This window comes from Anoplopoma fimbria, chromosome 8 (genome assembly GCF_027596085.1).
Source record: "Anoplopoma fimbria isolate UVic2021 breed Golden Eagle Sablefish chromosome 8, Afim_UVic_2022, whole genome shotgun sequence".
Taxonomy (NCBI): domain Eukaryota; kingdom Metazoa; phylum Chordata; class Actinopteri; order Perciformes; family Anoplopomatidae; genus Anoplopoma; species Anoplopoma fimbria.
The window spans coordinates 2,345,159-2,358,235 of NC_072456.1; the positions used below are offsets into that span (position 1 = coordinate 2,345,159).

General features: G+C 45.0%; 1 protein-coding gene across 1 annotated transcript in view; it reads right to left on the bottom strand.

The window, feature by feature from the left end:
• Window positions 1–793: 793 nt before the first annotated feature.
• crocc2 (ciliary rootlet coiled-coil, rootletin family member 2) overlaps window positions 794–13,077 on the bottom strand; it is a 33,329-nt gene continuing 21,045 nt past the window's right edge. The window contains exons 19-36 of the mRNA XM_054602611.1: window positions 12,695–12,822; window positions 12,185–12,354; window positions 11,906–12,085; window positions 11,446–11,580; window positions 11,209–11,352; window positions 8,810–9,048; window positions 8,572–8,731; window positions 8,312–8,479; window positions 6,823–7,207; window positions 6,616–6,743; window positions 6,281–6,401; window positions 6,022–6,185; window positions 5,490–5,930; window positions 3,145–3,294; window positions 2,869–3,069; window positions 1,807–1,941; window positions 1,082–1,261; window positions 794–974 (exon numbers count right to left, since the gene is read on the bottom strand). Of these exons, the coding sequence (XP_054458586.1) occupies window positions 891–974; window positions 1,082–1,261; window positions 1,807–1,941; window positions 2,869–3,069; window positions 3,145–3,294; window positions 5,490–5,930; window positions 6,022–6,185; window positions 6,281–6,401; window positions 6,616–6,743; window positions 6,823–7,207; window positions 8,312–8,479; window positions 8,572–8,731; window positions 8,810–9,048; window positions 11,209–11,352; window positions 11,446–11,580; window positions 11,906–12,085; window positions 12,185–12,354; window positions 12,695–12,822 (3,313 nt within the window). The 3' untranslated portion in view covers window positions 794–890. The remainder of the gene's footprint in view (window positions 975–1,081; window positions 1,262–1,806; window positions 1,942–2,868; window positions 3,070–3,144; window positions 3,295–5,489; window positions 5,931–6,021; window positions 6,186–6,280; window positions 6,402–6,615; window positions 6,744–6,822; window positions 7,208–8,311; window positions 8,480–8,571; window positions 8,732–8,809; window positions 9,049–11,208; window positions 11,353–11,445; window positions 11,581–11,905; window positions 12,086–12,184; window positions 12,355–12,694; window positions 12,823–13,077) is intronic.

A 13,077-nucleotide genomic window follows, 5' to 3' on the forward strand; every position in this document is an offset into this window, starting at 1 on the left:
ACAGCACTGGCAACAGAGAGCGAAGGTCATTCTCTCACCCACAACACTAAATCCACAAAGGCTTTTAATGGTGCGAACCCAACGCCAGAACTCGCATGCCATGAAAGGGCAGTGCTGTCCTTCTCAAAGTTCACAGAAAATCTTTTTTTTTTCTTTCTTCCCCATAACAAAGTTGTGTGGCGAGTAGAATAAACATAATCATCGATTATCAATCCTCAACATCTTTCTTTAAACAAAATTGTACAAATATGCTCTGATACAGCCAGTTTATTAAAAACAATCACAGCTTTTGGACACACTATATTGGTTGAGTCAAAACATAATCAAATAAATGAGTCGCACTATGGAATCCTTATGACTGCCTGAGACACTAATCACAGCGACGGGAAAATCTGCAAACAATTATTGTAAATATTTGGGGATATATTCTCATTAGTATACACAAACAGTGATTATGTGACATATAACATTGGTACATGATCAATATGACAAATGAGTATAGGAACAATCACCAGAGCAGAATGAAGCACCAACTAAGTAAACCTTTCATCACAATGTTTCCTAAAAAAAATAAAAATGACACAGCATAAACAGACTTAAAAACACCAACTGCAGCGAGCCAGAGGAAATCCTTAAAACAATTTGGCACATCCAGTCCACTCATAAACAAAACACTCATTGTTTGTTGTTGTTGAGTTTTCCTGCAGATTAATGTAATCCGGTGTGCACATGTGAATGGGTGGGAGCGAGCGCCTCGGGAGAGTGTTTGTGTGCGTGCGTGTGTCTCCAAATGTGGACATATCTCGTAACATGGTGTTGTTGGGAAGCTGCCAGAGGAACAGTGAATGAGGGAGCCAGAGGTGCTACATACTTCACCACAGGGTCTCCGCTTACACACCGGGTTGGAGCATCTGATTGAAATAGGCCTGTCGTCTTCTTGTCTCCTGATCCAGCTGCTCTTTCAGAGTCAGCACCTAATAAAAAATCATGAAGGTAGGCAGACAAACACAAATACACGTTCATAAACCTGTAGCACAAAAAGACCTTCCCAAAGAATGATGAACACTTAGAATTAAAATACCTGCTCCTCCAGGCATTTGACTCTCTGGCGATGTGCCTTCTCTCTTGTCTCCAAGGCCTGCTCCGCTTGAAACTGGCTGTCTCTCAGACGATCCGTCCCCAAATCCAACTCCTGGTGATGGTGGGCTGTCACCTCCAGGAGGCGCTGTGATTGGGCGTGCTCCAACTGGGAGAGTTGGGCCTGAAGATCGTTCATGGGAGTTTAAAGAAAAATAAATAAATGTCAGTAAGTGTAATAATCTGTGGTTGAGCAGAAGTGGGCACACAGAGGTTCTCTGACCCTGCGGTTACCAAGGGCATGACCCCCTCACTCATTACAAGTTGGGCAACTAGAAATCACATGTTGGCGGAAGGAAGCTGTATTTGATAGATGTAAACAATCAAACAAAAGCTCTAGAAAAGTGAATTTACATTGGAACAGTAGCGGTTTCCTTTTGAGAATTAGGTTATGCTACTGATGTTCAAATGCAACTTGTCAGTGCAAGATTTCCATGCAAGGAAGTCCAATACCTATTGCAATGACTGAAGCTGATTGTACCTTCAAAGAATTTTTGTATTTTCATATTACTGAAAGGCTTACTGTCAAAGTATTTCAATAGTGACAGTAAACACAACTTGTTTGCATACATGTTATATCTGTAGGGACCAGTTACAAATCATGAGCCCCATCCTCACAGTGTGTCCCCCCTGCCCCATCCCTGGCTATACAATCCATCAGCCTCTCACCTGAACAGTCTGCAGCTCACCCTGCTTTTCAGCCAGCTCCTGTTCCAGGCAGCGGATTGTCCGTCCCCACTGCTCCTTCTCTCTGGCTGCCGACGCCACCTCCTCCTCCTCCCTCCTCAGCCTCTCCATCTCCACCTGACGACAACACGAGGGTGACATAATGTGAACGACTTTACCATGATTGCTCTGCACCCGTGTGCCTTCCTGTAATGCATGTAGCAGAAGCCAAGCTGGGAGCCTCTCGGTTCTCACAGTCCACCTACATGTTTCCACGGCTTCAAGATCACTTTGTGCAGTGTGTGACAAAGGAGATGTGGAAAATGGAACAAGCCGCAAATGACAAGCTGCAGCACGACAAAACAGCTAATTATTCAGATTATCTCCTCCTGCATGGATTCATGTAACTGCCCATTAATGAGCCTTAATGCTTCGGCGACTGCACGTCTTCACTTGATCCAGAATGTGGCAGCGAGGCTTCTGACCGACACTAAACACATATTACTTCAGTCCTGGCTTCTATGTGTACATGGGCTTCCAGCAGCTTTAGAATTTACTTTAAGATGCTTTTAATTACATTTTAAAGCCCTTTGTGGTTTGGCTCCCTCATATATTTCAGATCTTTTACCTCATATTCAGCACCAACACTTTTCAGGGCTCCTGACAAAAGGTTGTTAAATGTTCTGGGGTGTAACTATATATATATCCCCTATAAACCACTAAACTAAACCACTGCCGCATTTCTTTAAAAAAACATTTTATTATCATGTATTGAACTATAAAGTAATCCATGTGTATTTGTTACTTAGCTTAGAAAAGTTCCAAAAAGCTTAGTTGGACCTTTCCTAAAGATCAGACGAAAATGCTGGGAAGTGTGCTGGCTGTGTCCCTGTTACCTGTTTTCATGCTAGGCTAAGCTAACCGGCTGCTGGCAGTAGCTTCATATATATTTACCATACAGACATGATGCTGCTATCAATCTGACTCGTTAATAAACAGTATTAACATTTTTTCCATAATGCCAAACTATTCCTAAAGTGCAGTGCAGCAGATCGGTCAGCTCACCCTCTCCAGTGTCTTTCTGAGAGCTGACTTGTCTTTACCGAGGCGCCCCAGCGCCCTCTCCATCTCTGCTCTCTCACTCTGTAGCTTTTGCAGAGAGCTCTGCAGACTGGTGACCTTGTCCTGGAGTTCTTCCTTCTCTCGCTGCAGCTGCTGGAAGCTCCCCTGGGACTGAACTTCAGCTTCCTGCTGTTGCTTCAGGCTCTGGGACACAGTCAATCATCAGTACATCAAAAATGGAGCCTCGATCTTTGCGCCTTTATCTGCAGTGAGACTCACCTCCTTCAGTGTCCTGGTTTGCTTCTCCAGCTCAGAGTTTTGAAGCTCCAAGTCCTCTTGGGCTCTTTGAAGGTTCTGGGTCTGCTCTGTTAGTGTGTGGATCAGCCTCTTTCTCTCTGAGAGGGCACTTCGTGTTTGATCGAGATGTTCCTTTGGGCACACACATGTTGATATACAGTGCTGTGAAAAAAGTATTTGCCCCCTTCCTGGTTTCTTATATTTTTGCATATTTGTCACACTTAAATGTTTCAGATCATCAAACAAATTTAAATATTAGACAAAGATAACCCGAGTAAATACAAAATGCAGTTTTTAAATGATGATTTCATTTATTAAGGGAAAAAAGCTATCCAAACCTACCTGGCCCTATGTGAAAAAGTAATTGCCCCCCCTTGATAAATCATGAATGAACTGTGATTAACCACGTTTTTTGGAAAGCTGAGTTCAATTTCAATAGCTACACCCAGGCCTGATTACTGTCAGACCTGTTGAATCAAGAAATCACTTAAATAGAACCTGTCTGACAAAGTGAAGTAGGCTAAAAGATCTCAAAAAGCAACACATTATGCCACGATCTAAAGAAATTCAAGAACAGATGAGAAACAAAGTAATTGACATGTATCAGTCTGGAAAGGGTTACAAAGCCATTTCTAAGGCTTTGGGACTCCAGCAAACCACGGTGAGATCCATTATCCACAAATGGAGAAGACAGTGGTGAACCTTCCAAGGAGTGGCCGACCTACCAAAATGACTCCAAGAGCGCATCGACGACTCATCCAGGAGGTCATAAAAGACCCCAGAACAACATCTAAAGAACTGCAGGCCTCAAAGGCCTCAGTTAAGGTCAGTGTTCATGTTTCAACAATAAGAAAGAGACTAGGCAAAAATGGCATCCATGGGAGAGTTCCAAGGCGAAAGCCACTGCTGACCAAAAAGAACACAAAGGCTCGTCTCACATTTGCCAAAAAACATCTTGATGATCCCCAAGACTTTTGGGCAAATATTCTGTGGACTGACAAGACAAAAGTTGAACTTTTTGAAGGTGTGAGTCCCGTTACATCTGGCGTAAAACTAACACAGCATTTCATAAAACCAACTTCATACCAACAGTCAAACATGGTGGTGGTAGTGTGATGGTCTGGGGCTGCTTTGCAGCTTCAGGACCTGGACGACTTGCCATAATTGATGGAACCATGAATTCTGCTCTCTACCAGAAAATCCTGAAGGAGAATGTCCAGCCATCAGTTCGTGACCTCAAGATCAAGCGCACTTGGGTTATGCAGCAGGACAATGACCCGAAACACACCAGCAAGTCCACCTCTGAATGGCTCAAAAAACCCAAAATGAAGGTTTTGGAGTGGCCTAGTCAAAGTCCGGACTTAAATCTGATTTGAGATGCTGTGGTATGACCTTAAACAAGCCGTTTATGCTCAAACCATCCAGTGTGGCTGAATTAAAACAATTCTGCAAAGACGAGTGGGCCAAAATTCCTCCACAGCGATGTGAAAGACTCATTGCCAGTTATCGCAAACGCTTGATTGCAGTTGTTGCCTCCAAGGGTGGCACAACCAGTTATTAGGTTTAGGGGGCAATTACTTTTTTCACATAGGGCCAGGTAGGTTTGGATAGCTTTTTTCCCTTAATAAATGAAATCATCATTTAAAACTGCATTTTGTATTTACTCTGGTTATATTTGTCTAATATAAAAATTTGTTTGATGATCTGAAACATTTAAGTGTGACAAATATGCAAAAAAATAAAAAATCAGGAAGGGGGCAAATACTTTTTCACAGCACTGTACACTCAGTTTCATCAAAACACAATTTTGGCTGACCCTTTATTCCTCCCCTTCCTTTATATTTTATATTTTTATAGTCCTTGACATATTGTTGTACGTTGCAGGCAACTGTTTTGCTTACACGTTTTACTGCAATGACCTGACAGCTTTTGAGCAAATCAAGAGATTTATACTGAGCATGTCATGTTTTTGTTTGCTCAGTATCTTTAAAGAGCAGTCCCGAACTAAGACCGGAAAGCTCTCCCGAGAAGCTCTTGGAGAATTAATGAGCTTGCCTGAGCATTTTATTGCTTGGTCTTTGAGGTCCTTCAGGAAAACCACAGAGGCAAATGTAAATAAAAAAAATGCTCACTCCGGAGCTGAGAAGGTTCCATAGCTGCACAGTAAATCAAAGCACAGCAATGGAGGCACGGCTATTCATCTTATTTTGAAGTTCAATCAAACATCCTTGTGTTGAGCGATGGGGGAAGCTTGCAAATAAAAAACACGAAGTGAGCATGATTTGTTTTATGTTACCGAAATGTTTTTTCTTAAAAACTCTGTGTACCTGCAGCAGCCTCCGGTCCTGCTCGCTGGCAGTCAGAGCCCTCTGCAGCTGTGTGATCTGCTCCTGCAGGGCTCCGCTGCCGGTCCTGTTGTCGCTGAGGGTGTTGGACAACTTGTGGATCTTTTCTCTCAGCTGGCTCTCATGCTGCTCAGCTCGAGCCAGTGACGTGGACAACCTCTCCTCGCTGACCCTCAGTGCAGCGCCCCGGTCCTCGCTCTCACTCAGCTTCCTCCTCAGCTCCGTCAGTCTCTCCTGCAAGGCCCCCGCCTCTGCATCCAGCTCTGCTGCCCTGAGCTGGGCCCTCTGTAGCTCACCTTCAAGGGTGCGCTGGGAGAGCTCCAGGCGGCTCACCTTGCTCTCTGCTGCTTGCAAAGACTCCTTCAGCTTCTGTTGTTCTACATTTGCACGCAATTCTAATCCCCGCATGAGCTCCAATTTGTCCTGTTGAGGAATTGTCACAGGAGTTTATCAGTTGTCACTGAAGATGCTGTACTCTTTCTGGTAAATATCTACCTCCTTGCCTTTGACATACTTGCAGTGCCCTGGTCTCAGCCTCAGCAGCTTGCAGATTGGTCCTGAACTGAGCTACTTCCTCCTCAAGGCTTCTCTTCTCCCTCTCTGTGCGACGTACTACTTCTTCCTGCATGGAAAGGGATGTATGCGCCTCATGCAATCGTTCTGCCATCTCTCTTTTTCCTGGAACAATATGTTAAGTTGTTAAATGAGCAGTATGTCAACACAGAATCAATAACTGATATTTACTGTGTCTGTAGGATTAATAGTTTTCTCACCCTGCTCTGATTGTTTCAGGGACCTCTGTAGTTGTAGCAGCTGGGTGGCTGACTTATCCTGACTGCCTTGGAGCTCTGTCACCTGCTGACTTAGACCAACTATCTGAGCCTTGGCTTCATCCTGAGGGAATAACACATTTACATCAATTCTGCTGAAATATAAACACAACAATTGTAGTACGTTCAATTAATATACTGTTATTTGTTTGTTATTTATATTTATTTGAGTAGATCAGGTCTGAAAAGCAAGACCGACTTCAGGCCAACACTCCCACTCACAGTTTGAGGTGAGTGTTGTCGAACCATTACTCAGTTATTAAGAAGTTCAAATATACCCTGTCTTTTTGTGTGTCCCTGAGTTCCTGCTGGAATTGCCGCAGGGCTGCATGCACTGTGTTCACATCCAGCTCTTCATCTTCCCCGCGAGACAAGAACACAGATCCATCCTTCTCATTGTCTCCCCCTAAGCAGAGAACACATTTATTCATGCAGCAAATATGCAAAAATGTGCATCATCTAATTATGAGAGTGCATGAACATACATTTTACTTGCAAGTGGTTCCTCCAGGGAGAGGGAGAGCGTTTGTGGGCCCCAGGTGTGCCCGAAGGCCTTTGATGGCCAGTGCCAACGGTGCGACGCAGAGCTGAATACAACCCGGTCAACTTGAGCTCCAGGTCCCTGCGTTTGGCCTCACCTAGGCCCAGCTGCTCCTCCAGGTCCTGGACCTTGCTTTCAGCAAGGCCAACCTGCACAGAGAGTTGTTTGACCTGGATCCCGGCGTCTTCTAGTGCTTCCTCCAGCTGGGCAGCGGTTTCTCTGTGCTTCAGGTCACACTGCTGCTGACAAGCCTCTCTGTCCTGCAGCAGCTCTCGGTTCTGATGCTCCGACGTCTCCAGTTCCACCACACGGCGCTGAAGACCTGAAACCTGCAAACACACACAGAAGAGAGTCTCAAGACAAACCTAATATTCTCTACTAGTCATGAATGTAGGTGTTACTGGGGATTATGGTGTAAGTAGCATACAGTTCAAAACTGGGGTGCTTTTAGAGGATTTATAATCTTTTACAATTTGAAGACACACTTGTCAACTCATGCCTTGAATTGCCTGTAAGCTTGCGAAAAATATGAAAGCCCAGTTAAGTCAGTCTATAGACACACAGTATGCTACTTTACATGATAATATGCCAATTAATTTCTCTTACTTAAATGTTCTATTAAGAGAGTTGTGTTCAGATAAAGGGATGTCACGTTTGCAGAAATATGGGCGACAGGCTGAACATAGTTTTAACTGCAGCAGTGAAAAATAGCGTTTAACAACACTACCATGGAGTTCCTGAAGAAACATGCCTTGGGTGTTATCTAGTGACAACATTGTCAAAATGTTTCTGTAAAGGGTTAATGTGCTTTGAGCTGACAAGCGTGTCAAGTCCACTGAAAGGGATTTTAAAACTGTATCATGAGAGGCTGAGGGGGACAAGACTCATGGCTGATGCTTAAAATGAAACAACAACATAATATTTCAGAGGGTATTTCAAATACTGACTTTAACGTCAAATGTATGCATTTACTTTTGAAAAAAGATACATTAACCAGACTCTAAATATATCATAATAATGAAGAAACCATTCAGAGTTGCCTCCTTGCTCTTTGTTACTGACTATCTGCTGCGGTCATGAGAATTTGCCGACCCCAACAATGGGGTTATGGGACAGAAGAGGTTAAAAAAAATAGAAAACCTTATTTTTCCTGTTACACTGTTAATCAAAAAATTACTGAGATTTTTTATTTTTTATTTCAAGAAGTTTGCAATGAAATTGTGTTTCATTAATAAACCATTGATCGGTTATATTCTGAATATTTCAAAGTAAAACCCATCAACCCATCACTGTTACAGTAGAATATACAGTGTTCTATCGTTCATGTTTTCTGTCTCTGCCTGAGTATGGCAGGTATTCTTCAGGTATGTATGCAGAGGTGGAATGTTTGCTCAAGCACGTTGTTAACAGACTAATTCCTGGAGGCCTTCTACCTCATTCAGCGCCGCCTCTCTGCCCGCCTCGCACTCCAGCACTCTCTGCTTGAGAGTGAAAGCCTCGCGACGCGCCTCCTCCTCCTTCTGCTCCTCCTGACATACCCGGGCCTGCAGCTCTCGCAGCTCCTGTTTCTGACGGCTGTTCTCGCCCTCAAAGACCTTTACCTGCTCACGTTAACACAGCACACACTACTTGGAGGTAATCCTTTATTTGGAATAAATCAGATGGAAAGCAGTTAGGCTCAATAATCTTTCACCTGTCTGCGCAGCTCCTGCACATCTCTGCGTGCCTGCAGGCGAGACTTCTCCAGCTCTCTCATGCTGCTTCGTAGGGTGGTAGCCTGTTGGTGCATCGAGCTCCTACATTCCTCTGAGACAGCAACTTTCTGCTTCCTCTCCTCCACGGCTCGTCTCAAGCTGGTTGTGTGTATTTAGAGTTAACAACACAGCCCGCTGACATTATAGGAAATCTGCAGTTCCATGTGACAGCCATACCTGCTGTTGTCACTCTCTGCTCTCTTGATGAGAGCTCTTAGCTCCTGGTTGGAGGCTTGGATAGCCTCTTTGTCTCTGGTCTCGTCACCCAAAAGCCTCCTCAGGTCCAGGGCGTCTTTCCGTTGCTTGTCCCGTTCCTGTGCACACTCCTGGAGCTCTCTGTGAGCCTCAATCAGCTCCCTTTGCCCTTTAATAAGTCCATCCTCTGCCTCCTGCAGCTGCCGGCGAAGGCCCTCTAACTTCATGTCAAGATTATGGAGAATAAGAGGAGTTATATGTCAATGAGGATAAATAAGGAAGTCTTATGGATAAACAGTAAATCTCTTATTCATGACTCCCATCTAGAAATACTAAGCTTTTTTTCTTGTTCCTAGTTTCTTAATTGGTGTCAACCAAATTCATAATTTAGTTGGTGTTATAAAATGAAATGGGTATAAACATCTGATTAAAAAAAAGGGGGGGGGGGGGGGGCCTTCAAATGCTTTTAAAACTGTCTGTTTTCAATATAAATTTATATCCTCAAAATTCATCAAACACCCCTATTAGGCTGTTATCTACAGTACATGGAAAGCTCTAACACATGTATGTAATCATCAAAATAGGAACAATCCCTCAGCATAGCGCAAGGCTGATTTTGGATCAGATAACGCATCTGAGCTTCATTGTTTGAAAGCTAAACCTCAACATCTACTACTTTAAGTGCTATGCGCACAATCTCAAGACACGGCACGACCTATATTCTGTTTTATGGCAATATGTTGTGTGCAGCGAGAGAAGCAGGGAGGACAGAGCTTATCTGGGCATGGATAAGAGCCAGTCGGGCCTGAAGCCAGGTGCTGTCTCTCCCCATCTCCTTACTGTGTAGTGTAAAGAATCCACGCAGAGCAACATGATAAACAGCAGCTCCAGCGGAGGCGGTGGAGGAGAAGGGAGGGAGAGGGAGGATGAGGAGCAGGATGAGGAGGAGTGTTATGTTCAGAGGCCACACAAGATGGTTCTTTCTCATAAACTCTAATGTGAGAAAACACAAGCCAGTGCTGATCTTGCCAATTATACTTTATTTTATCAGATTTATTTTTCGGGGGGAGGAGGGAGGAGGGAGGATAGCGTAGGAGAAGGGCAGGGAATATGAGGGCAGCAGTGTTGTGTTATGTGGATGGGAGTGGGGGACCTCGAGTCCCAGTGGAGCCAGCCTCTCGCTGCTGCAGGGAGAAAATAAACACTCCCCCACTGGCTTATTTACACAAGGGGTTAACTCAAACTTTGATTTCATAATATGGTACCAGGGACCGTATCCTCTCCCCTCTCTCGCTCTCCCCTCTCTCTCTTCCTCTCTCATGCTCACTAGGTCTCTGTCACACACACTCACTCCTGCTTTGTCACAGTCTGACATGAGAATCCTGCATTGGGATTAGTGAAAATAATCAAACAGGGAAACGGGCAGGGGTGGTATCCAAATTTGACAGTGTCACCGAAGCTTGACTTGATATATGGTGGGGAGGGCTGTCCAAACCTCAAAACTCTTCTGCTCTGGCTCCACACAACCTCATTCACTATACTCTGACAAGACTAAAGAGACAGAGCGAAGACAGGATGATCCCCGTTTTTTGCTTTTTCGACGAAACCACAAAGTCCCGAACAGATAAACAATCCCCTTTTCCAGGGAAACCAGGCTTCTAAATCAAGGCATGGCGAGGCCCTTACAGCTCTGCAGTTACATCTTAATGAGGTGACTGTGAGCTTGTTATTTCACTAAAACGCCCGGCGACCCTGTGGCTGCGATCCTGACCTCAAGCAACCCCAAGAGATGAGATTTACGGCTCTCATTTGGCTCAGGGAGGTATGTCACTGGGCCAAAATTATAGTCCCTAATTGCGCTTTTATGTTTGTATTAAGGTCAATGGAACTACATTTTTCGTCCAGGAAAAAGACAGAGAGCGAGTACTGAGAGGGAGTCTTAAGATTGGACACCACCTCTCCTTGTAGGATTTGGCCCTGCGCACTCTGCACCTGATGGCACCCTGATGCTAGTAAAGCTCCGCAGCATGGGCCAAAGTAAACAGCGGCCTATGGTAAATGGCTCTCCCTCACACTGGTACTAATTGGTGCAAACTCCCCTACACGCTAGAAGCAGATCCATGGTCTCCCATCCTATGCCAAGACAAACAAGCCTGTAGTTCCCATCCATTTCTATGATCCTTCTGTACAAACCACCTCTGGTGACGTTCACCTTTTATATTCTATGATTTTATTTATAGTTCCCTGTCCATATCAACATGCATTCACTTAAGATTGGCATTAGTCCTGTATGATGTAACAGATATAATCATACACTGGTGCCACTGAGGAGAAACCATGGTATTTATGTTTAAAAGAAAAGGCTGAAAAAAAGTTCTCACCTCCTGTTGTGTATGTTCTCTCTGCTGGTTCAACTCTCTGACCTGCTCTATTAGACTCTTCTTGGCATTCTCATGGGAGTTCAAAGACTCCTCAAATTGAATTCGCAAGTCCTGCAACTCAGACTGGAGGACGGCCGCTGCGTTCTGAAACACAGAGGTACACAAATTGATCGGCTGAGTGATATGTGAAGAACGAGAACAGTGACCAGAGCCAATATGACCCTGCCTTATCTTTACCTTCTCCTGCTCCTGTTTGCTAAGTGCCTCCCTCTGCATGCACTCGAGCTCCATGCCTGCCGTGACCAGGTCCTGCTGCAGGGTGGCGAGCTTCTCTGTGATGGCAGCCTTCTCTGCCTCCTTCTGGGACAAAGCCTGGTCACAAAAGACTGCGATGTCAGGGTCATACAAAATACAGCTCACCAAAAAGAACTGCCGTGGGGACTTGGACATACAGAAGCTATTGTGCTTAGATAAACATCCGCTGAAGGACAAGGAATGAACCTAGTGTTTTGCATGAGGATACTGGCAGGACAGACTGCTTTTGATGGACATTCCCTGGCAACTGTGAAGACAAAACTTGGGATGTTGTGGTAATGAAACAATTCTCTAACCCTTGGCTTATCGTAAAGAACTTCACTCTTAATTTAAGGGTTCATAAACAATCATAACAAACCTATGAAGACCACCTCACACACACCTGCTGCTTCTCGCTCTCAGCCTGCAGGAGGCCCTGGTTGAAGTCCTGCTGCTGCCTGGCCAGCTCCTCTTGCACCTGCTGCAGCTCCTTCTGGCTGTGCACACGCCATTCCTCATACTGTCTACGCAGCTGCTCCTCAGCCTGCTCCCGCTGAACTTTCAGCTCCGTGCACTGTTGTTCCTGTCGACCACCAAACACACACACTCCTGATTAGTTAGTAGATAGCTAAAGCATCGGATTTATTGTGAAACCATCATAACTATTCAATGGTTACTGAACCTTTTGCCGGCGTTCATCTTCAAGCTGCTCTCTGTAAATTTGCTCTTTGTTGTTCAGGGTCAACAGGGCCTTCCTCTCCACCTGTGCCAGCTTCTCCTCCAGCTTGCTCCGCTCCTGCCTTGCTTGCGCAACCTGGCGTTCAGCATCCACACGCATCCGAGCAGCATCACCTGGACAGATGAATCCAATCTCTGTCAAAATGGCACTCAATAATTAGATGGAGGCGCACAGGATCAGCAAGATTTTATTCACAGTTTTATTTATAGGGGGCACTCATCCGTGTCTTTATGTGGAACATGCTAGCTTAACACGACTTATCCGATCCATGTGTGTTTGTGCGGAGTGGTGGGACCCTGGTCAGCTGAGAAAGCAGCCCCAGTGATCCTGCAGCCCAGCTGTTGCAGAGCTCAGAGCTGAAATATGGATCTCTAGTGGGTTGTTGGAAAGGCTTCACGGCCAGGGGGCTTGGCACGGAGGACAGCGGGGTCTCTGAGGGAGGGGGCTACTCACGCGTCAAGGCCTCGTTAGCCATGAGCAAGCTGCGCCTCTCCCCCTCCATCCTGGTGTACTCGACCTCCAGAGACGAGGCAAGCTCCTGGCTCTCATACAGAGCCGTCTCCAGGGACTCCTTCTCCGCTCTGGAACACAGCGGTAAAGTGGTTTGAGCTCTGAAAAAAACACCTTTGAACCAGTAGGTGTAGGTCATTAAATTCAATGATCCATCATGAGCATAGTTTCCAAATAAAACCGTGTTACTTAAAGAGTCCTGTTACATGTGACTTGCTGTGCTTTAGAAAAGTAAGAGTTGCTTAAAAAGTAAAAAATGACCTTAAATACACATTGGCAGTGGGTCTGAGTTAAACAAACACACACTGGGTTGTTTTTGATGCTTC